Consider the following 25,521-nt stretch of genomic DNA (forward strand, 5'->3'; position numbering starts at 1 on the left):
CCTACCTCATTATATTGTTTAATGCAGTTCTTTAAGTTCTGAAACTGTAAAGCCAACATGTTTTAAACCAATGACATATGCTTCAGGGGCTGAGACAAACTGAAATAAATAACACGAATTTCTGTTATGTCCTAAGTCAGTTTAAAAAATGCAAATAATGTGATCTGGGGCATCTGGAGTATTTATTCTCCTTTCCACATATCTGTCAATATTTATTTTTGCTCTCTCTCTCTGATCAGTTTGTACTGCACGACTAAATATGTGCAGCCATTCAAAAGCCCCTGTATTATATTCCTGAGATTCAAACTTGGTTGCACAGAAATCAAAATCGATGGCCGTGAGGAATTTTACTGTTTATCATCATTTTCTTACCGTAACCATTCGTGCGGCATTGGGAATTAACTGCTTGTTACCATCTTTGTCAAGAATTCCAAAACGAACAAAGACATTTGCAAATGATACTATTTTTTCATAGAAATACCTGTGAAAATATGCAAAAGCATTTGCTTAATTATGGAAATAAGTAATGTGGTTTGCAAAAACGACCAACTTTCAGTATTTAGATTTTCATTTGGAGTTGTGAAAAGCAAGGGAAGAGATTGGTGAGGCCTTGTCCGATATTTTTATATCTTCATTGGTCACGAGTGATGTACTGGAAGACTGGAGGTTGGCTAATGTTGCAATTTTAGTGATGGAATCATGGAATCAGACAGCACGGAAACAGGTCCAAATCATCCAAGCTGACCAAGATGTCCTCTATGCTGGTTCCATTTGCCTCCTTTGACCCATATTTAAGAAGGGCTGCAAGTATAAGCCAGGGAACAACAGACTGGGGAGATTTATGTCACAGACAGGAAAGTTCATTTTTAGTTTTAGTTTTAGAGATATATCATGGAAACAGTCCCTTTGGTCCACTGTCCACGCTGGTATGTTTACACTTGTTCTATGTCATCCCACTTTCACATCCACTCCCTACACTCGAGGTGCAATTTAAAGCAACCATTTAACTTACAAACCCGCACAACTTTAGGATCTAGGAGGAAACCACAGCATCTGGAGAAAACCCACATGATCATAGGGAGAACATGCAAACTCCACACAGACAGCACACATAGTCATGATCGAAATTGGGTCTCTGGCACTGTGAGGCAGCAACTCTGCAACTGTACCACAGTGCTGCCCTGTTACTGGAAGAGATTCTGAAGGGCAGGATATATTCTCATTTGGAAAAGCAAGAGCTGATTAGGGATAATCAGCATTACTTTGTTCGTGGGAGGTCACATCTTACAATTTTGGCTGAGTTTCTGAGGAAGAGAAATGACAAGGAGAGGGCAGTGAACATTGTCTACATGGAATTTAGCAAGGCCTTTACCAAGGTCCCATGTGGTAAACTGGACAGGTTAAAATACATGAGATTCGAGGTGAGACAGCAAAATTGATACAAAAATCAAACAGATGCCTCCTCTCACCAAACCATTTTTGTATCATGGAGATCCCTCCTCATGCCTCATGGTTGTTCATTATACACATTGGAATAAATTGCAAGTGGCATGATTTTGTAAATTTATAGATGACACCAAAGTTGATGGGAGAGTGTACAGTGAAGATAGGTTTGAGATCAACTGGAAAAGTGGACGAGGGAATGATTGATGGAATTTAACTCAGACAAGTGCAATGTGATGTGTTTTGGGGAGCCAGGATATACATAGTGAACAGCAGGGCTCTGGGGGGGTGTTATTGAACAGCAACATTTTAGGGTACATGTATATATTTCCCAGAAAGTGGCAACACAGATAGACAAAGTGGTGAATGTAGCATTTGTTATGCTTGCGATATCGAGTGATGCAATGTGTGTGAGAGTTGGAACGTCATGTTGCAATTATACAAATCGTAGGTTTAGTTGCACTTGGAATATTGTGGCAGTTCTGGTCATCATGCTATCGGACAGATGCGATGAATCTAGAGAAGATGCAAAATAAATTCACGTTGCTCAAATGGTGTCTGGACTGTAATGCTTGAGTTATAAGGAGAGATTGGGCAGGTTGAGCCTCTTTTTCCTGGAGCAAAGGAGGCAGAGGTGTTACATCCATCTATCCTTAAACATCCTGGGCATTTAAACTCGAACGCCTAGGAACGAAGGAGGTATTAAATGGTTTGGACATACATGTAGATGGCTTGGTGAGTAAGTTTGCTGACAACACCAATATTGGAGGAATTGCAGGCAGTGAGGAACGGTGTCAGTATTTAAAATAAGATATAGATCAGCTGCAAAAATGGGTGGAGAAATGGTAGATGGAGTTTAACCGAGCAAGTGTGAGATATTGCACTTTGGGAGGTTGAATGTAAGGGGAAAGTATACAGTTAATGGCAAGACCCATAACAGCAATGATGAGCAGAGTGATCTTAGATTCCAGGTTCATAGCTCATTGATGGTGCCAGCATGTACATCAGGTGGAAAAGAGAGCATATGTTATGCTTGAGTTCATCCATAAGGGCATTGAGTATAAGAGTCAGGAAGTCAGGATGCAGCTCTCTTGGGCTTTTGTTAGGCCACATTTCGAGTACTGTGTGCAGTTTTGATCACACCATTACAGGACAGATGTGGAGGCTTTGGAAAGGGTGCAGAGGAGGTTTACAGAATACTGACTGGATTAGAGGGTTTAAACTACAGGGAGAGACTGGATAAACTTGGATTGTTTTCTCTGGAAGGCTGGATGTTGAGGGGAGACTTGATAGAAGTATATAAAATTATGTGAAGCATAGATTGGGTAGACAGTCAGAACCTTTCCCCAGGATGAAAATATCCATTACGAGATGGCATAAGAGGGGGATGCTTTTATAGAGAGGGGTGGGGGCCTGGAACACATTGCCTGGGGTGGTGGTAGAGGCAGATATGATAGTAGCTTCTAAGATGCTTTTTGTATTGGAACATGGGTGTACAGGGAATAGAGAGATATGGATCATGTACAGGCAGATGAGATCAGTTTAACTCGGCATCATGATCAGCACAAACATTGTGGTCTGAAGGGCATGTTCCTGTGCCGTACTATTCTATGTTCTATGAGGTTACCAAGGGTGGTGGACACCACCCGGTCTATCATGGGTACTGACCTCACCATCAATAAAGGGATCGATAGAAGGCACTGCCTTCCAGCATCATCAAAAACCCACACCACCCTGGCCACACTTTCGTTCCATTCCTACCAACAGGAGAAGGTATAAGGGCCTGAAAACCATGACCAACAAGTAAAAGAATAGCTTCTTCCCAACTAGTCATGGGCATGATCCCAGAGGATTTAAGAGGAGCTGGTGTTGTTCCTTTGTTTACTAAAGTAGACAGAATCCAGGTAATTATAGGCCAGTGAGCCTTAAGCCATTGGAGACGATTCTTTGGGATAGGATCTACTCACAAATGGCAGAATGGGCTAATTAGAGACAGTCAGCGTGGCTTTGTACACCGCAGGTCATGTCTAACTTGATCGAGTTTTTTGAGAAGGTGACAAAGGAGGTAGGGCGATGAATGGTGTTTCTATAGATTTAAAGCCTGATCCAGAAGATTAAGATTCATGGGATTAACAGTGACTTGATCATATAGATTCAGAACTGGTTTACTGATAGAAGACAGAGGGTTATATGCTAGAGGGACATATGCTGAGAGAATGGAGCAGCTGGGCTTGTACACTCTGGAGTTTAGAAGGATGAGAGGGTATCTCATTGAAACATATAAGATTGTTAAGGCTTACAACCTGAAGGTGGCCGGTTCGAATCCTGCTTGGAGTGTGTACTGTCGTTGTGTCCTTGGGCAAGACACTTCACCTACCTTTGCCTGGGACTAGAGACGGAAATTAACTACTGATTGGCTACAATCTCGCATATTTACATGCAAATGTTCATTAATATGCACTGTCCCTATAAACAAATTATTATATTATTATTATTATTATTAAGGGCAGGAAACATGTTCCCGATGTTGGGGGAGTCCAGAACCAGGGGCCATAGTTTAAGAATAAGGAGTAAGCCATTTAGAACGGAGACGAGGAAACACTTTTTCTCACAGAGAGTGGTGAGTCTGTGGAATTCTCTGCCTCAGAGGGCGGTGGAGGCTGGTTCTCTGGATGCTTTCAAGAGAGAGCTTGATAGGGCTCTTAAAAATAGCAGAGTCAGGGGATATGGGGAGAAGGCAGGAACGGGGTACTGATTGGGGATGATCAGCCATGATCACATTGAATGGCGTGTTGGTTCGAAGGGCCAAATGGCCTCCTCCTGCACCTATTATCTATTGGTTGTGGTGGACAGACAACATTCCGGCTGGAGGTCTGTGACCAGTGAAGTTCTGCAGGAATCTATGGTGGGACCTCTGCTGTTTCTGATATATAAAGTGACTTGGATATGAACATAAATAGATGGACATAAATCACCCCCTAGTGATGACCGCTTCTCCCATCTCCAACGGACCCCCTCCTCTTGAGCTCTCCCTCATGGCCATCTACCTGCTTTAGACCTTCTTATTTTAAACTGCCGGCAGGACATCAACCGCCTCAACCTCTCCACTTCCCTTTCTCACTCTAACCTCTCCCCCCCTGAACGCGCAGCTCTCCACTCACTCTGCAACAACCCCGACTAGGTGATCAAACCTGCCGTCAAGGGAGATGCTGTGGTAGTCTGGTGCCAACTCTTAGACATCTCCTACTACTTATCCTTGGACCATGACTCCACAGGCGAGCACCAGGCCATTATCTTAAACACTATCACTGGCTTCATCACTTCCGGCTCCCTGCCCTCCCAAGCCTCCAACCTCATCGTTCCCCAGCCCCGCACGGCTCGATTTTACCTTCTCCCCAAAATCTACAAAGCTGACTGTCCTGGCAGACCCATTGTTTCTGCTTGTTCTTGTCCCACCAAACTTATTTCCACATACCTCGACTCCATCCTATCCCCCCTGGTCAAATTCCTCCCTACCTATGTCCAAGACACCTCACACGCTCATCGTCTCCTCCATGACTTCTGTTTTACAGGCCTCCACTCCTTCATCTTCACCATGGATGTTCAGTCACTCTACACCTCCATCCCCCACCAGGTCTCCCCTTTTGACTTTCCGCTGAGACCACTCCCTACGTTACCCCCTTGTCAATTTGTCCCTTCCCACCCAAACCACCCCCTCCCCTGGTACTTTTCCTTGCAACTGCAAGAAATGCTACACTTGTCGCTTTACATACCCCCTCTACTCCATCCAAGGACCCAAGCAGTCTTTCCAGATAAGGCCGAGGTTCACCTGCACCTCCTCCACCTCATCTATTGCATCCGCTGTTCTAGGTGTCAACTGCTCTACATCGGTGAGACCAAGCGCAGGCTTGCCGATCGCTTCGCCCAACACCTCCGCTCAGTTCGCATTAAGCAACCTGATCTCCTGGTGGCTCAGCACTTCAACTCCCTCTCCCATTCCGAATCCGACCTTTCTGTCCCGAGCCTCCTCCATGGCCAGAGTGAGTCCCACCGCAAATTGGAGGAGCAGCACTTCATATTTCGCTTGGGTAGTTTACATTCCAGCGGTATGAACATTGAGTTCTCCAATTTCAGGTAGTCCTTGCTTTCTCTCTCCTTCCCCCCCCCCCCCCCCCCCCCCCCCCAGAATGATATGTGGATTAGGGAGTATTAGGTACAGGGAGAGGTTGGATAGACTTGTTTTTACTTGTTTTCTCTGGAACGCCAGATGTTGCAGGAAAATGTCATAGAGATATTAAAAATTATGAGAGGTGTAGATAGGGTAAACAGGCAAAATATTTTTCCCAGGATAGAAAAATCAAATGGCAGAGTGCATAACCTTAAGGTGAGAGGGGCAACGTTTAAAGGAAACGTGCAGAGCAAATGTTTTACACAGAGGGTGGTACGTGCCTGGAACACATTGCTAGGGGTGGCTTTAGTTTTAGAGATACAGCATGGAAACAGGCCCTTTGGCCCATCGTATCCATGCTGACCATCGATCACCCATTCACACTAGTTCCATGTTATTCCACTATCGCACACATTCTCTACACACTAGGGGGCAATCTACAGAGGCCAATTCACTTACAAATCCGCACATCTTTGGGTTGTGGGGGGAAACTCCGGCACTGCTAGTCACCTGCAATGCAGTCACAGGGAGAATGTGCTGACTGCTCACACATAGACAACACCAGAGGTCAAGAATGAACCCGGGTCTACCAGCTTCATCACTGGGCCGCCCTAGAGCTGTTCCCTTGTGCCGATATGATAGTGGCATTTTAGATAGGAGTTTATGATAGTGACTTTTAGATAGGCGTATGGATATGTAGGGCATTCAGGTATATCGATTATGATCAGGGAGATAGGATTTGGTCTTGGCATCATGTTCAGCACAGACATTGTGAGGCAGAGGGTCTGTTCTTGTGCTGTACTGTTCCATGTTCTAACCATCAGGCTCTTGAACACTAGATGGGACCTGTACAGAAAGGATGGGTTGCACTTGAACCCGAGGGGGACCAATATCCTGGCGGGGAAATTTGCAAAGGCCACTGGGGATACTTTAAACTAGAATGGTTGGGGCGAGGGACTCAAATAGAGAAAGCTAGTAGACAGAATGGGAGGCAGGAAGCAGAAAAGGGAAGCACTCGGACCCAAGAGGAGAAAGAAAAAAAAGGAAATAAACAGAGAATAAGAGATGGGGGGTTTCTAAAATGTGCATATTTTAATGCTAGGAGCATTGTAAGAAAGGTGGATGAGCTTAGAGTCTGGATAGACAACTGGAAGTATGATAGAAACATAGAAACATAGAAATTAGGTGCAGGAGTAGGCCATTCGGCCCTTCGAGCCTGCACCGCCATTCAATATGATCATGGCTGATCATCCAACTCAGTATCCCGTACCTGCCTTCTCTCCATACCCTCTGATCCCCTTAGCCACAAGGGCCACATCTAACTCCCTCTTAAATATAGCCAATGAACTGGCCTCGACTACCCTCTGTGGCAGGGAGTTCCAGAGATTCACCACTCTCTGTGTGAAAAAAAGTTCTTCTCATCTCGGTTTTAAAGGATTTCCCCCTTATCCTTAAGCTGTGACCCCTTGTCCTGGACTTCCCCAACATCGGGAGCAATCTTCCTGCATCTAGCCTGTCCAACCCCTTAAGAATTTTGTAAGTTTCTATAAGATCCCCTCTCAATCTCCTAAATTCTAGAGAGTATAAACCAAGTCTATCCAGTCTTTCTTCATAAGACAGTCCTGACATCCCAGGAATCAGTCTGGTGAACCTTCTCTGCACTCCCTCTATGGCAATAATGTCCTTCCTCAGATTTGGAGACCAAAACTGTACGCAATACTCCAGGTGTGGTCTCACCAAGACCCTGTACAACTGCAGTAGAACCTCCCTGCTCCTATACTCAAATCCTTTTGCTATGAAAGCTAACATACCATTCGCTTTCTTCACTGCCTGCTGCACCTGCATGCCCACTTTCAATGACTGGTGTACCATGACACCCAGGTCTCGCTGCATCTCCCTGATGTTGTGGCATGGTTGCAGGAGGGCTGTGATTGGAAACTAAATATTCCAGGATTTCGTTGCTTCAGGTGTGATAGAATTGGAGGGGCAAGAGGTGGAGGTGTTGCATTGCTAGTCAGGGAAGATATTACAGCAGTGCTTTGGCAGGATAGATTGGAGGGCTCATCTAGGGAGGCTATTTGGGTGGAACTGAGAAGTGGGAAAGGTGTAGCAACACTTATAGGGGTGTATTATAGGCCGCCAAATGGGGAACGAGAATTGGAAGAGCAAATATGTAAGGAGATAGCAGATATTAGTAGTAAGCACAAGGTAGTGATTGTGGGAGATTTCAACTTTCCACACATAGACTGGGAAACACAATCTGTAAATGGGCTGGATGGTTTGGAGTTTGTAAAATGTGTGCAGGATAGTTTTTTGCAGCAATACATAGAGGTACCTACTAGAGGAGGGGCAGTGCTGGACCTCCTGTTAGGAAATGAGACGGGACAGGTGGCGGAGGTATGCGTTGGGGAGCACTTTGGGTCCAGTAATCACAATACCATTAGTTTCAATATAATTATGGAGAAGGTCAGAACTGGACCTAGGGTTGAGATTTTTGATTGGAGAAAGGCTAACTTTGATGAGATGCGAGATGATTTAAAAGGAGTGAACTGGGACATTTTGTTTTATGGGAAAGATGTAGAAGAGAAATGGTGGACATTTAAAGGGGAAATTTTAAGAGTACAGAATCTTTATGTTCCTGTTCGGTTGAAAGGAAACAGTAAAAATTGGAAAGAGCCCTGGTTTTCAAGGGAAATTGGACATCTTGTTCGGAAAAAGAGGGAGATCTACAATAATTATAGGCAGCATGAAGTAAATGAGTTGCTTGAGGAGTATAAGGAATGTAAAAAGAATCTTAAGAAATAAATTAGAAAAGCTAAAAGAAGGTATGAGGTTGCTTTGGCAAGTAAGGTGAAAGTAAATCCAAAGGGTTTCTACAGCTATATTAAAAGCAAAAGGATAACGAGGGATAAAATTGGTCCATTGGAGAGACAGAGTGGACAGCTATCTGCAGAGCCAAAAGAGATGGGGGAGATATTGAACAATTTCTTTTCTTCGGTATTCACCAAGGAGAAGGATATTGAATTATGTGAGGTAAGGGAAACTAGTAGAGTAGCTATGGATACTATGAGTTTCAAAGTAAAAGAAGTACTGACACTTTTGAAAAATATAAAAGTGGATAAGTCTCCAGGTCCTGACAGGATATTCCCTAGGACATTGAGGGAAGTTAGTGTAGAAATAGCCGGGGCTATGACAGAAATATTTCAAATGTCATTAGAAACGGGAATAGTCCCCGAGGATTGGCGTACTGCGCATGTTGTTCCATTGTTTAAAAAGGGTTCTAAGAGTAAACCTAGCAATTATAGACCTGTTAGTTTGACTTCAGTGGTGGGCAAATTAATGGAAAAGATACTTAGAGATAATATATATAAGCATCTGGATAAACAGGGTCTGATTAGGAACAGTCAACATGGATTTGTGCCTGGAAGGTCATGTTTGACTAATCTTCTTGAATTTTTTGAAGAGGTTACTAGGGAAATTGACGAGGGTGAAGCAGTGGATGTTGTCTATATGGATTTTAGTAAGGCCTTTGACAAGGTTCCTCATGGAAGGTTGGTTAAGAAGGTTCAACTGTTGGGTATAAATGCAGGAATAGCAAGATGGATTCAACAGTGGCTGAATGGGAGAAGCCAGAGGGTAATGGTGGATGGCTGTTTGTCGGGTTGGAGGCAGGTGACTAGTGGGGTGCCTCAGGGATCTGTGTTGGGTCCTTCATGCTGATAAATGTGAGGTGCTACACCTTGGCAGGACAAATCAAAATAGGACGTACATGGTAAATGGTAGGGAATTGAAGAATACAGTTGAACAGAGGGATCTGGGAATAGCCGTGCATAGTTCCTTGAAGGTGGAATCTCATATAGATAGGGTGGTAAAGAAAGCTTTTGGCATGCTAGCCTTTATAAATCAGAGCATTGAGTATAGAAGCTGGGATGTAATGTTAAAATTGTACAAGGCATTGGTGAGACCAAATCTGGAGTATGGTGTACAATTTTGGTCGCCCAATTATAGGAAGGATGTCAACAAAATAGAGAGAGTACAGAGGAGATTTACTAGAATGTTGCCTGGGTTTCAACAACTAAGTTACAGAGATAGGTTGAATAAGTTAGGTCTTTATTCTCTGGAGCGCAGAAGGTTAAGGGGGGACTTGATAGAGGTCTTTAAAATGATGAGAGGGATAGACAGAGTTGATGTGGACAAGCTTTTCCCTTTGAGAATAGGGAAGATTCAAACAAGAGGACATGACTTCAGAATTAAGGGACAGAAGTTTAGGGGTAACATGAGGGGGAACTTCTTTACTCAGAGAGTGGTAGCGGTGTGGAATGAGCTTCCAGTGGAAGTGGTGGCGGCAGGTTCGTTGGTATCATTTAAAAATAAATTGGATAGGCATATGGATGAGAAGGGAATGGAGGGTTATGGTATGAGTGCGGCAGGTGGGACTAACGGAAAAATGTTGTTCGGCATGGACTTGTAGGGCCGAGATGGCCTGTTTCCGTGCTGTAATTGTTATATGGTTATATGGTTACTACAAAAACAATAGCTAAACAATGAACTATCTTTGGTTGCACTAAGGACTTTGGGCTTTTTTGCATTACTATTCGGGGTATGTTTAATATATGACATCTATGCGCATTGTGTTTATAGGTCTGATATAATAATAATAAATTTTATTTGTGGGCGCCTTTCAAAAGTCTCAAGGACACCTTACAGAATTTAACAAGAGTAAAAAACATATAATCGGAGTAAAATAAATAATAAAGACATCACCAATACACAAATTAAAGACAGAATTCGATCCAAAGACAAAAAAATCAAAAACACAATGTGAAGAGAGAGCAGCGGCAGCTAAACTGCACCAGCGTCCACTCTCCGTTCCGACAGCCATCTTGGACACAAACTAAAATAATCACTTACACACAAAAATCATCCCCCCACAATGGTTACCACTGTGGGGGAAGGCACAATGTCCAGTCCCCATCCCCAGTTCTCCCAAAGTCAGGCCTATTGAGGCCTCCGCTATTGCCTCTACGGAGGCCCGATGTTCCTGGCCGTTCTCGCCGGGTGCTGTTGCCCCGGCATCGGGATAGTCCTCTAAGCGGCTGGGCCTCCTGGAACGGCCGCTTCCTTACCGGAGACCGCGGCTTCCGAAGCCGACAAGGCCGCGCCGGTTTGGAGCTCCAAGGCTCCCGATGTTGAAGTCGGCGCCCTCCGCTCCGCAGACCCGCAGCCCGGAGGTGTTGAACTCGGCAGTCACAGCTCACCGGAGCTCCAGCGCGTCGATCCAGCGCGGCGACCCAGGCAAGGCATCGCCCGCTCCGCTCCGCGATAGCACTCCAGCGCTGTGCCGCCACCGAAGCCGAGGTGCTGGGCGGTCCCCGCCAGGAAACGCTGGTAGGCCACGAGGACGGGTCGACGGGGCAGCCCGGAGAAAAAGCTGCCTCACCGACCAGGTAGGGACCTAGAAATATAGCTACCCCCTTCCCCCCACATTAAAAAGTCTATTTCTCCCACAAACAAAACACAGGACTCACTAGAACTACAAAAAAAAGTGAATTAAACGTTCCCCAAGATGGCTCCTCCCCCGTCTGTTACAAGTAAGAATTTTATGGCTGATGTCAGCACATATGACAATAAAACACTCTTGACTTAGAGGTTTTGAGAATTATGAGAGACATAAATTGGGTAGATAATCACAGTGTTTATCCCAGGGTTGAGGAGACTAAAACTATAGGGCATGGGTTTAAATTAAGACAGAAAATATTTAAAGGGGATGCATGAGCATATTTTTCACATAGAGGGTGGTGGGTATGTAGAACAAGCTGCAAGAGGAGGTAGAGGAGGCAGGTACAATTACAATGTTTGAAAGATATTTAGACAGGTACATGATAGGAAAGGTTGAGAGAGGTACACAGGAAAATGGGATTAGCATCAAGTCTCTCTAGTGGCAGCATGCTGTAAGGTTGCATATCGCTTGCTCCCTTGACTTTTAACCCCTTGCTACCATTCTTTCACTATTACTTGATTTCAAAACACGGAATAACCTCTTTTAAAGTGTTGATAACACTTTTATACACTTCAACCGTGCAAAGGATGGAGACAAGAGGAAAAAAAACTTCTCCAAAGAATGATCGTGGTGAAGGCGCGGCTTCTGGTTCAAGTACCTTAGAAGCAATATCGAAAATGAGTGAAGAATGAATAGAAGATTCTGCGGTTTGGAAGAAATGATGAAAGAAGTTTGGAGCAAATTGAAGGAAGTTCAAGACAAGTTGATTGTGTTGCAAGATGAATCTCGTGAACAGAAGGATCAAATTGCCAACTTGCTAATCTTGGGACAGGAAAGAGATTCGAAGATTGAAACACTGGAACGGAAAATGATTGAAAACTCCCGGGCACTCGAGCAATACAAGACTAAAAACATGGACCTGGAAAATAGAAGCCGTCGGCAGAATCTGCGAATTGTTGCTTTGCCTGAAGGTCAGAAAGGTGACAATACTATAAATTATGTCTCTAGAATGTTAAAGGAGACTTTCGACATAGAATAGTTTGGAAATCTTCCAATTTTTGATAACGCACACAGGGTTTGGAGAAAAACCGGTTTCAAAGACAAACCGAGACATCTGATTGTTCGGTTTCACTTTTTGCAGATGAAGGAAAATATCCTCTGAGCATCAAAAAAGTTGGGCATGGTTGAATTTGAAGAATGCAAGTTTCGGATTCTTCCTCACTACAGCCGTGAGCTTATGGGACTAAGAGTGCCTTTCTATAAGGTAATGTCCGAGTTATTTAAGAAGCAGCTACACCCTGCTCTGCTCTACCCAGCCAGACTGAGAATACGACTCCCTGATGGTAACAGCCGATTCTTTAACGATCCGCAAGACGCCTCCCGCTTTCTGAAGGCTTATTAAGATCCTGCCGGTATCCCTTGAACTTACAATTTACCCGACATCCCTGGGACTGGGGGTGGACAATGATTAATGTGTGTGTACTAGACAGGGCTGTCCTTTAAGTCCTTTATTGTTTGATATCGCTTTGGAACCTTTGGCCACCGCTATTAGGGAATCCCATAATATTTTTGGTATTGTCCGTGAGAATTAAGACATATAAGATATCTCTCTATGCAGATGATCTGTTATTATTTATCTCTGACCCAGAGAAATCTATTCCTACAATAGTAGCACTACTTAATTAATTTAATAGTTTTTCTGGTTATAAACTAAATCTTAGTAAGAGTGAGCTTTTTCCATTAAACAATCAAATTTCGAATTATGGACAGCTTCCATTTAGATTGACTACCGATTGTTTTACTTATTTAGGCATTAAGATTACCAAGAAACACAAGGATCTATTTAAAGCCAATTTTACGCCCTTAATTGACCACATCAGACAACAGTTTACTAAATGGTCACCAATGTCCTTATCCCTAATCGGCCGAATCAGTGCTATTAAAATGTTTATCCTGCCTAAATTCTTGTATTTATTTCAGATTATACCAATTTTTATTTCTAAATTTTTTTGATATTATTGACTCACAAATGTCTTCATATATATAGCAGAATAAAAATCCCAGACTAAGTAAAAAATATTTACAGAAATCAAAAAAAGACGGTGGTTTAGCACTGCCGAACCTTAGCTTTTATTATTGGGCAGTTAATGCTCGTTATTTAATGTTTTGGACAAAAGATTTAGAAGATACCCAATGCCCAGGATGGATAAATCTTGAAAGTGAAAGTTATCATTGGCATCTATCCTAGGGGCCTTACCTTTCACAATTACGAGATTGAATAAATATACGATTAACCCAATAATGAGACACACATTGCGAATATGGTTTCAATTTCGTAAGTTTTTTGGATTGTATGATTTTATCTTATCGAGTCCTTTCATATTTAATATTTTCTTCCAAGTACTGATCAAGCCTTTCTGTTATGGAAGAGGAAGGGATTAGCAGTTTTTCGTGATTTGTTTTTGGATAGTTGTTTTATGTCTTTTGAACAACTCTCTAATAAATATAATCTACCTAATTCACATATTTACAAATTAGACATTTTCTGAAGGCTACTCTACCTTCTTTTCCGTTACCACATCAAAGCGAAATCTCAGAAAAAAATTTACATTTGAACCCTGATCATAAAAGTTTAATAACGACTATTCATGAGTTGATTTTGAAATTACAAGTAGGCACATCTCATAAAATTAAGAATGACTGCGAAAGAGAACTTCAAATTTCTCTACCTATAGAGAAATGGGAGAGGATTCTTCAATTAGTTACTACCTCTTCAATGTGTGCAAGACACGCTCTGATACAATTCAAGGTGGTTCACAGAGCTCATATGTCAAAAGATAAGTTAGCTCGTTTTTATGGTCATATAAATCCGACCTGTGACAGATGTAATTCTGAAGTGGCTTCACTGACTCATATGTTTTGGTCTTGACCACTTTTGGAAAAATATTGGAAATAAATTTTTGATACTATTTCTGTAGTTTTAGGTATTGATTTACAACCTCATCCTATTACTACAATTTTTGGGCTACCAATGTTAGATTCTACTCATCTGTCCCGTTCAGCCCATCGGTTGATTGCTTTTACTACATTAATTGCCAGAATATCTATTTTATTTAAATGGAAAGACTCTAATCCTCCGACCACACTCCATTGGTACTCTGAAACGATATCATGTTTAAATTTAGAAAAAATTAGGAGTGACATTAACCCTTGGTTAAATTCGATAGGACTTGGGGAAGCTTTATTCAATATTTTCACACAATATAAATTATTTCCTCTCCAAACGTTATAATAATTCTCTTACCTTTATACGGTGGAACGGACTTGACGACAAACAGGGACCTAAATTGTTGAAATTCTTTGCAGCCCAAATTTTGTTTTGCTTATTTTAGTTTAGGAGGTTTTGTTTTTCTCTTTTTTCTCTTTTTTTCTTTTTTTTTCTTTTTATCTTTTTGTTTTTATATATAGAAGTTCTCTTTTAAACACTTAACTATATTTACATAGAGACCAGGAGGTCTATACCCAATGTGTATTTTGACACTGGACTCATACTTGGATTATACTTGTTGTTAATGTAATCCTGATCCCTATGTATCAATATCACTGTTATGTTTATCATTTATTTATTTTTGTTTTTGAAAAAAATTAATAAAAAGATTTTAAAAGAAAAGAAAGGAAAGGTTGAGAGGGATAGACAGGAAAATGGGATTAGCTTAGGTCGGCACAGGCGAATTGGATTGATGGGCCTGTTTCTATGTTTGCATTGACATTTATATAACATAGAAGTTTCACAACTAAATTAACTTTCACAATACTATACAGTAAGTGCAACAGTCATAAAATATAATCCTTTTTATAAGGGAAATTAAATAAATATTTTCAAATTGTCATATCTATGATATCAAAATAATGCAATAACATAACCATTAGTTTATATTGTTTTTGATTTCACATAAAATATCTACCATGTTTCAAATCTGATAAACAGAATAGTTATTAAATATTTAATTCAACATGAAACAAATACTTAACAGTAGCTTTAACAAAGTCAATGTCAATCATAAAAAAGTCTTATTTTACATGTGTTTTCATGGCTGCATGACAAAATGCGTAGCCTCTAAATAATCAATCAGAATCCTTCTCCTGTTTACATTTAACACAGTTTGGCATTTAATAATGGTCAAATAAATACATATTATCTAAACATTACCTCCTCAAAACAATTTCATAATTTAAATAATTTAATTTTAGCTTTAATTTCACACTGTGACCAAACTGGTGCCATTATTTATGTATAATATGATGCAGTTAAATGTTAGAAAGCTAAAATAAATCACATTCAAATAATCAACATTCTTAATTTTTGATCTCCAGATTTTATGACAATGTTGAAATTTTGCATCCACATTGATGATAAAATGTCAAAAAAAGAATTTCAAATGACTAAAAAACAAAGAAAAGTCAATAATTACCTTGCTGTTATTGATATTGTAAAGCTTTCAAATTCATTAAAAGAAAGGTAGTGCTTTTCTGGCTTGATTGAGATGAGAAAGATTGGTAACACTGAAAAATATATCAAATATGCCATTAAATTATTACATCCTATTTATCATAAGAATAATAATCATCATAATCTAATCGTAATTTATTAGCCAAGTATTTTTTGCAACATACGAGGAATTTGGTTTGTCATACAGTCATACAACTCATCTCCCCACTGTCTCATAAATTGCAGTGTTTTTCCCAGGGTTGAGGAGTCTAAAACTATAGAGCCTGGGCTTAAATTGAGACAGGAAATGTTTAAAGGGCATGCGCGGGTCTCATTTTTCATATATGGGTATGTAGAACAAACTGTCAGGGGAGGTAGTAGAGGCAGGCACAATTACAATGTAGTAGAGGCAGGCACAATTACAATGTAGTAGAGGCAGGCGCAATTACAATGTAGTCGAGGCAGGCACAATGACAATGTAGTCGAGGCAGGCACAATTACAATGTAGTAGAGGCAGGCGCAATTACAATGTAGTAGAGGCAGGCACAATTACAATGTTTGAAAAACATTTGGACAGGTACATGATAGGAAAGGTTGGGAAGAATGAATTTTCCACTAACTTGCTCGTTTGATTTGTTATGTCTGATTTGAGATTGTTAAATATACTTTTATGTTGCGAAAATAATTTACACTGACTAGAACTAAGAACTGTTCTAGCTGGATTAAATACTGAGATAACTGTAAAGTTTGCCTCTCATTGTTAAATTTTGTGATTTCCATTTTGTGATATAATTCTGAAATAATTCTGAAATAATTCTCATGATGAGCCAATAACTAAATAGCTTAGACATTATTTAGGCATAATCAAGCATTGCTTGGTTTCCTTAATTTTCTTTTTACTTATTTTCTCACTCAACACAAATTATTTACTTTAAATGATCAGGATTTTGGATTAATATAACACGTGATCACTGATCATTATTAAGCAGTGATTCAAAAACTTCTGCCACTGCATAAGAATGAAGGAATTACTGACCGAATGGTTGTGCATCTCCTCAACTCAGTATTATGCTAAAATATATTACGATGGATAAAATGATGGATTTGAATTTAGGATTCTAATATGCACTAAACAGTGTCTGGGCTTGTCCAAATCAACCTGTGATATTTGTTATACATTGATAAATCTTTATTACAGTTAAGTAAATCAGCAGTAACTGAAAATTAATGTTTCCAAATAGTCATAGAGTCACACAACACAGAAACAGGCTCATTGGCCTAACTTGTCCATGCCGACCACGATGCTCCATCAGCACTAGTTCCACCTGCCCAAGTTTGGCCCATAGCTATTTCTATGGATGCACCTGTTTTGCAACTACCTCTTTTGCCAGCTTGTTCAAAATACCCACCACTCTTATGTGTAAAAAGTTGCTCCTCTGGGTCTTATTCAATATCTCCCCGCTTATCTTAAACCTGTGGTTCTTGATTTCCCCACTCTGCGGGAAAGACTTTGTGCATTCCACCTTGTTTCCCTCATGATCTTATACGCCTCCATATGATTATCCTACATTCTCCTACTTTCCAAGGAATAAAGTCCTAGCCTGCTCAACCTCTCTCAATAACTCAGGCCCTCAAGTCTTGGTAAAATCCATGTAAATCTAATACAGAGTTTTATTTCTTCAAATTTTTGCCCTGGATGAGTTAAAAAATAAATCAACAGTTTGGAGGGATATGGACCAAGCGCAGGCAGGTGGGACTAGTGCAGCTGGGACATGTTGGCCGGTGTGGGCAAGTTGGGCCGAAAGACCTGTTTCCACATTGTATCACTCTATGACCAAGGCTCTAAGTGGGACTAGTGTAGATGGGACATCGTGGTCAGCATGGGCAAGCTGGACCAAAGGGCCTGTTTCCAAGTTGCATGACTCTATCACTCTGACTCTATTTAGATATTAAGAATTTCCTGTATATTATCTGCCAGAGCTTTCTACAGGCCCCTTTTTGCCCCCCTCCCCCCCTTATTTTCTTTTTAAGTATGCTCATCAGTTCCCCAGACGCACCGTAGAAAGCATCATATCGTTATGGATCACAACAATGAATCACAAACCGCAAGTAGTTGCAGAGAGTGTGGGTGCAGCCCTGTCAGTGATGCAATCCAGCCTATCCCCCATCAACTCCCCCATCTACACTCCAAGCTCTCAATAATGTTGCCATCATAATGAAGGATTATTAACATTCCAGTCATCCCCTATTTTACTCTCTTCCATTAAGCAGAAAATACAAAAGCTTAATGAGCACATACCACCAGATTCAGGAGTAGCTTATTTCCCCCTATTATCAGGCCATTGCCAGACCTCTCATAAGTTACAGGGCTAGTCCTGATCTCCCAATATTCCTTGCTGCAGCCCTTCCACTGTTTTTATCTGCACTTCTTCTGTAGTTGTAACACCATATTCTGCTCTGTTTATTTTTCTCTTTACACAACTCGTTGTACTTGCGTATGGTTTGATTGTACTCATGTACAGTGTATTCAGAAAGTATTCAGACCCCTTCACTTTTTCCACATTTTGTTACGTTACAGCCTTATTCTAAAATGGATTAAATTCATTTTTTTAAATCAGCAATCTACACACAATAGCCCACAATAAAATAAGTGAAAACAGGTGTTTAGAAATTTTTGCAAAATAATTAAAAATAAATAACTGAAATATCACATTTACATAAGTATTCAGACCCTTTACTCAGTACTTTATTGAGGCACCTTTGGCAGTGATTACAACCTCAAGTCTTCTTGGGTATCACACTACAAGCTTGGCACACCTGTATTTGGGTAATTTATCCCATTCCTCTCTGCAGATCCTCTCAAGCTCTGTCAGGTTGGATGGGGAGTGTTGATGCACTGCTATTTTCAGGTCCCTCCAGAGATGTTCGATCGGGTTCAAGTCCGGGCTCTAGCCGGGCCACTTACGGACATTCACAGACTTGTCACAAAGCCACTCCTGCGTTGTCTTGGACGTGAGCTTTAGGTCGTTGTCCTGTTGGAAGGTGAATATCTGCCCCAGTCCGAGGTCCTGAACGCTCTGGAACAGGTTTTCATCAAGGATCTCTCTATACTTTGCTCCGTTCATCTTTACCTCGATCCTGACTGGTCTCCCAGTTCCTACCGCTGAAAAACATCCCTACAGCATGATGCTGCCACCACAATGCTTCACCGTAGATATGGTATTGGCCAGGTGATGAGTGGTGCCTGTTTTCCTCCAGACGTGACACTTGGCATTCAGGCCAAAGAGTTCAATCTTGGTTTCATTAGGCCAGGGAATTTTGTTTAGGTGCTTTTTGGCAAACTCCAAGTGGGCTGTCATGTGCCTTTAACTGAGGAGTGGCTTCTGTCTGGCCTCTCTACAATAAAGGCCTGATTGGTGGAGTGCTGCAGATATAGTTGTCCTTCTGGAAGTTTCTCCCATCTCCACAGAGGAACTCTGGAGCTCTGTCAGAGTGACCATCGGGTTCTTGGTCACCTCCCTGAATATGTTAGTAAGTCTCTATCCTAAGGCCCTTCTCCCCCGATTGCTCAGTTTGGCCAGGCTCTATGAAGAGTCCTGGTGGTTTCAAAGTTTTATTTAAGAATGACGGAGGCCACTGTGCTCTTCGGGACCTGCAATGCTCCAAAAAATGTTTTATACCCTTCCCCAGATCTGTGTCTCAACACAATCCTGTCTCAGAGGTCTACAGACAATTCCTTCGTCTTCATGGCTTGTTTTTTGCTCTGACATGCACTGTCAACTGTGGGACCTTATATAGACAGGTGTGTGCCTTTCCAAATCATGTACAATCAATTTAATTTACCACTTGTAGACTCCTATCAAGTTGTAGAAACATCTCAAGGATAATCAATGGAAACACGATGCACCAAAGCTCAATTTTGAGAGTCACAGCAAAGGGTCTGAATACTTACGTAAATGTGATATTTCAGTTATTTATTTTTAATTATTTTGCAATAATTACTAAACACCTGTTTTCGCTTTTATATTATGAGGTATTGTGCGTAGATTAATGATTTAAAAAAATGACTGTAACCAATTTTAGAATAAGGCTGTAATGTAACAAAATGTGGAAAAAGTGAAAGGGTCTGAATACTTTCTCAATGCACTGTATGCTATGATTGGGCTGGTCAGCAAGCAATGCAACTTTTTCACCGTATCTCAGTGCATGAGACAATAATAAATTAATACCAATATAAAAATAGAAATGTAAAATATATATCTACCATATTCTTGGATCTCAAAATGTGTTGAGGTAACTGTTGTGAAGTCATTTTGATACAAAGCTTCAATTTTCCATTTACCATACCTAAAAAAAAAAGTGTATGACTTACATAAAAGAGAGATAATAATATGAATAATCCATCTGAGTTGTATAGAAATGTACCAGAATTGAAAATCATTTCATTTGCAAATGGCAATGGGTGGCAATTTCATGCAGAATTACCTGTGCTTCTGCACATGCTGGGCTTGTGCACCCGTGCACTGCAGTGTGGAAGTACTGAATGCACTGGAGGTCAGATGTTGGTGCATGAGTACATTGAAGAGGCACTTGGCTATCCTGAGTTGAGACCCATTAGCCCATTAGGTTCATGCTGCTTCCCAGCAGAGCAATCCCATCCTTTCCCCCTCTAATATTCCTGTAACCCTGCAACTTTGAGAATAAAAGCCTATGATTTGATTATTTTCCCACTACCCTATACTGCCAAAGGTAATATACAGTGGCTCAATAATCTATCAACATGTCTTTAGGATGTGGGATGAAACTAGATCACTCAGTGGAAACCCACAGAATCATCGGAGAACATGCAAATGCCATATGGGCAACATCTGAAATGAAGATTGAACCCCGATAGCGTGATGTCGTCAACATTGATGAACAATTTCACTGGAACTTGACCAGCCGGACAGAATATACAAATAAAGGAAGAGAGGGTGGTATGCAGAAATGGCCAATCCAGTCATGGAACAAACTCTCATCTTTCATTGCGTATATTGTGGCTTGTAAGAATATTGAATTCTCCAACTTTAGGTAACTGCTTTTCTGTTTTTATCATCCCCTCTACCACTTACTCTGGCAGCTCAGTCCTGAATGAGAAAGTTGACCTGCAGGTCCCACTTAAATCTTTCCCTCTCACCTTAAACCTATGCCCTTTAGTTTTAGACTCCCCACTCTGGAAGAAGACCATGGGTATTCACCTTATCTATACAGTTAATGATTTTATAAACCTCTATCAGGTCATCGCACAGTCTTCTATGCTCCATGGAAAAAAGACCCAGACTGTCAGCCTCTTATAACTCAAACCCCAAGCCCCAGTAACATCATGGTAAACATTTGTTTTAACCTTTTCCAGTTTAATGACATTCTTCCCATAGTAGGGCAACCAGAACTGTACTCACTAAGCCAAATTTGGCCTTACCAATGTCCTATACAGCTGTAACATGTCTCGACCTGAAATGTCACCCATTCCTTCTCTCCAGAGATGCTGCCTGTCCTGCTGAGTTACTCCAGCATTTTGTGTCTATCTTCGGCCTGTTTCCCTTCTGTATTACTCATTGACTCATTTTACAGCATTATACTCATTGGTACAATACTATAAAACTATATTCTTAACTCTGATAAATTGTCTAGTTAAAGGGCGGGACGGTGGTGCAGCAGTAGAGTTGCTGCCTAACAGCGCCAGACACCCGGGTTCGATCCTGACTACGGAGTTGTTACATTCACCCCGTGAGCTGCGTGGGTTATCATCAGGTGCTCCAGTTTCCTCCTACACTCCAAAGATGTACAGGTTTCTAGATTAAATCGAAGGTAGACACAAAATGCTGGAGTAACTCAGTGGGGCAGCAGTATCTCTGGAGAGAGGGAATGGGTGACGTTTCGGGTCGAGATCCTTCTTCAGGCTTCTAGGTCAATTGGCTTTGTTAAAATTGGAAATTGTCCCTCGTGTGTAGGATAGTGCTAGTGTATGGGCATCGTTAGTCATCATCTATCCATGTTCTCCAGAGATGCTGCCTTACCCGCTGAGTTACCCCAGCACTTTGGTAAACCTTTTCTGCACCCTCTCCAAAGCCTCTACATCATTCCTGTAATGGGGCAACCAGAACTGCGCGTAATAATCCAAATGCAGCCTAACCAAAGTCCTGTAAATGCATCTTGACTTCCGGACCCCTATACTCAATACACCGACCAATGAAGGCAGGAATACCACACGTCTTCTTTACCACTCTATCTATTTGTGCTGCCACTTTCAGGGAGCTGTGGATTTGGACCCCAGAATCGCTCTGTACATTAATGCGGTTAAGAATCTTGCCAGTAATTGCAGCTTCTTCACTTACATTGGACCTCCCAAAATGCCACACTCCAAACCTGCTAGGATTTAACTCCACCTGCCATTTCTCCATCCATTTCTGTTGCATATCTAAATCCAACTGTATACTTAGACAGCCTTCCTCACAGTCCGTAACTCCAGCAATCTTGGTATCTTCTGCAAACTCACGAACTAACCCATCCTCATTTTTTATATATCACAAACAACGGAGATCCCAGCACAGATCCCTGTGGAATTTCACTCGTCACCAACCTCCAGCTTGAGAAATACACTTCCACCACAGCCCTCTGTCTTCTTTTAGTAAGCCAGTTCTGAATCCATTTGAACACGTTTGTATCCTGTGCTTGAAGAATTAAGCCTCACAAGGAGTCTTTATCAAATGCAAATGTTTTCCAAAAGATGTAAACTTTATCAAAAGATCAATCTCCTTACATATTTGTTCGTTAGCATCTCGTTGACACCTAAGAGGCCAACAGGACAATCCTACCAAAGTCATCACACACTTATTTTCTGTACGGTAACTCAAATTTCACTGTACCTTAATTGGTACATGTGACAATAAACTGTCCTTGAAACCTGGAAACCTTAATTCTCAATTCCATCTCCATAGCCTCACTGAACGATCCCTCAGAAATATCCTCTCTAAGTATAGCCAGGAAGTGTCGACCTAATCAGAAACGCAACTCCTTTCTTGCCTCCACCTCTATCCCTCTTATAGCATTTGTACCCAGGAACATTGACCAGCCAGTCCTGCCCCTTGCTCATCCATGTTTCTATTATGCTTATAATATCCCAGCCCATTGTGCTTATCCATACCCCAAGTTCATCTGCCTTACCTGTTAGGTCACTTGCAATGAACCATAGTATTCCCTCCTTCCATGCCGTTCTTACCTGTTCTGTCTACTGAATTTGCACTCATTAACATGGAACAGTGGGACAGCTGGTAGAGTTGCTGCCTCACAGCACCAGAAACCGGGGGTCTATCCTGACTTCAAATGCTGTGTGTATAGAGTTTGCATGTTCTCCCTGTAACCACGTGGATTTCCTCTTGGTGCTATAGTCTCCTCCCACATTCCAAAGACGTGTGGGTTTGTGGGTTAATTCCCCTAAATCTGTAAAATTCCCCTAGTGTGTACAATACAAAAGTGGAATAACATAGAATTAGTGAATGGGTGACCAATGTCGACATGGACTCAGTGGGCAAAAGAGCCTGTTTCTCTAAACTAAGCTAAACTAAACTTCTGTATTTACCCCAACTTTCTCATTTTCCTAAACTCCTGTTTTGGGTCCCACCACACTGGCCAAACTAGTTTAAACCCTCCCGAGTAGTTCTGACAAAGTAATAAGATTATGAATTCTCAAAACAATTTTTTCATTTCAATGACTATATTTTGTTTAAAAACAGTAACAATAATAATTTACTTGGGATTAGGTGGAATCTTGAAGTCAGGTACTGAGATTATTCCAGTGACATCTTCTAATTCAACGTAGTCAACTTTTACTCCCTCTGGGTCCTTGCTTGCAGAACAAACATAATAACTTCAGTTTTATCTGCTTTTGCAACATTGCAACATTCTTTATAGAAGACATCATTATAATAATGTGTATAAAGAGAACAGGAGGTCTGATTGCATTTTGTTCACCATGCCACCATTTCTATTTTTGTACCAAAATCTGGTGAGGAACTAAATATAATTCCCCTGTAAAGAAACATTGTGATCACAGTGCATCATTAACCCATATCCTTGGCTTCTCATATGGGCAAAATGCTATCTTCAGAGCACTAGCTGCATTGGGTCTGAAGAAAGGTCCCAACCTAAAACGGGACTGAAGAAGACTGTCACCTATCCGTGTTCTCCAGAGACGCTGCCTGACCCGCTAGCTGCATAACATGATTACAGTTTGCCAATATAATAAGAAAGGAAGACAAGTCCACGTACACTCTTATCAATGGAAAGAGCAATATTATCTTTGGAAAACACTGATAATTACAGAATCATAGCAACCCAAAATGAGTTGATGATCCTCATAAAGGTTGCTGGGGTAGCTTTACATGATTCAGCTGCAAATGAACGAGCCAGGGTACGAGCTTGAGTGATAAACTCCAAATGGCAGAATTATCATCAAAACAATATAGCATTCTGACATGTCATGATCTAGATACACTACAGATTCAGCAGCCATTCATTGTAGGTATACTAATGCCATCCTCAATACGATAATACCATGAGCGATGCTTCCACAATGCCTATAGCTATAGAACATCAAGAGCTCTCATAACATCCATTGTAGGGGAAAGAATGGTAGGGCTGATAACTAGTAAATAGGGATGTAGATTGTGCTAGTGTGGAAACAGGGAACCACAGACAAGGCCTAAAAGTAGAGACAGCAGCGGTGACAACAACCAAGTTTCTGGAACTTCATTGATTATATTATAGCTGCACCTGTCGCTGTAACAGAAAATTGGATCCACTGTCAACTAAATCAGACTTCTGAATAATAATTTTATTCTGTAATGAAGACCCAGTTTGTTTCATTTCAGTAACCTCCATCTGTAATCAAGACTTAGGTTTACTGTTAATCAAGTTTCTGTGTAATCTTGTCAGCTGAGAATGTAATGCGCTCAGGAGAGCAGCGTTGACTGGTTTCCTGGTGAACCTCAGTTTTAATAAATCGCCCGTTACATTGAACACCAACTCACCATGGCCTTTTCATTTGCTCCTACAACATCTAAAAGTTATATGCTAGATGTCCAAACATTTTTCCAGCATCTTTATACTTATTCGATGTCAGATATATGTCGCTACACATTATATTTTAGTATCAAAATATCTTTACTTGACTGTCAATATGTTCTAAATTTAAAGAACTCACCTCAAATGTAATACCAACAGGTCTTTTGGCTGGTTTGAGTTCTTCATTCAGAGAATAAATTCGTAATTTCACTGCAAATTTAAAAAAAAAGACTATTTACATAATCACAAAAAGTGAAAGTGCAATTTTTACTGAAAATCAAAAATTCTTGGTTCTATTGTTAAGATTATTAATTTCCCCGGTACGTCTTAGGTTCCTACTATCAGCAAAAACATTCCCTCTTTTTCTTCAGCAGTAATATGGGATTGAGGATGACTTGCTTCCACTCTAGCTTTGTAAACTCTGAGATGGCCAATGAGGGCATAGGGGATCGACAGATGCTCCAGAGGTGGGGCAAGATGTGCTTGATGGGGCAGACAACTGGGTGGATTAGGAAGTGGTGCGATGCTTCCATTGCTGCTGGACTTCCATGGCTCTCGGCAAAAGGACTGGGGGTTCTCAAACTCATCCTCAACACCCCTTTGCCACTTTGAGTAGTCGCAGGCCAAGAATTTTCATGATTTGGAAGGAATGCTATACTTTTCACAGGAATTGCAACTGGGATATCATCTGCCTCCAATGCCTAGTGTTTCTGCATGTAGTATAGGATTGTTCTGATTCCTTGTCAGTCAGGGGTTGGAGGTAATGAATGTTTACTGTGGTTTCAAGGCTATTCACATCAAATAAAGTGTCATTTTTGA

General features: G+C 41.2%; 1 protein-coding gene across 1 annotated transcript in view; it reads right to left on the reverse strand.

Annotated features, from left to right (window-relative positions):
- Window positions 1-25,521, reverse strand: part of c5 (complement C5) — a 208,835-nt gene that overhangs the window by 164,364 nt on the left and 18,950 nt on the right. Inside the window, exons 4-8 of the mRNA XM_033048613.1 lie at window positions 24,842-24,912; window positions 23,390-23,481; window positions 19,865-19,947; window positions 15,584-15,674; window positions 373-481 (exon numbers count right to left, since the gene is read on the reverse strand). Coding sequence (XP_032904504.1) covers window positions 373-481; window positions 15,584-15,674; window positions 19,865-19,947; window positions 23,390-23,481; window positions 24,842-24,912 — 446 coding nt within the window. The remainder of the gene's footprint in view (window positions 1-372; window positions 482-15,583; window positions 15,675-19,864; window positions 19,948-23,389; window positions 23,482-24,841; window positions 24,913-25,521) is intronic.

The sequence above is a fragment of the Amblyraja radiata genome, chromosome 32 (genome assembly GCF_010909765.2).
Source record: "Amblyraja radiata isolate CabotCenter1 chromosome 32, sAmbRad1.1.pri, whole genome shotgun sequence".
NCBI classification, from domain to species: domain Eukaryota; kingdom Metazoa; phylum Chordata; class Chondrichthyes; order Rajiformes; family Rajidae; genus Amblyraja; species Amblyraja radiata.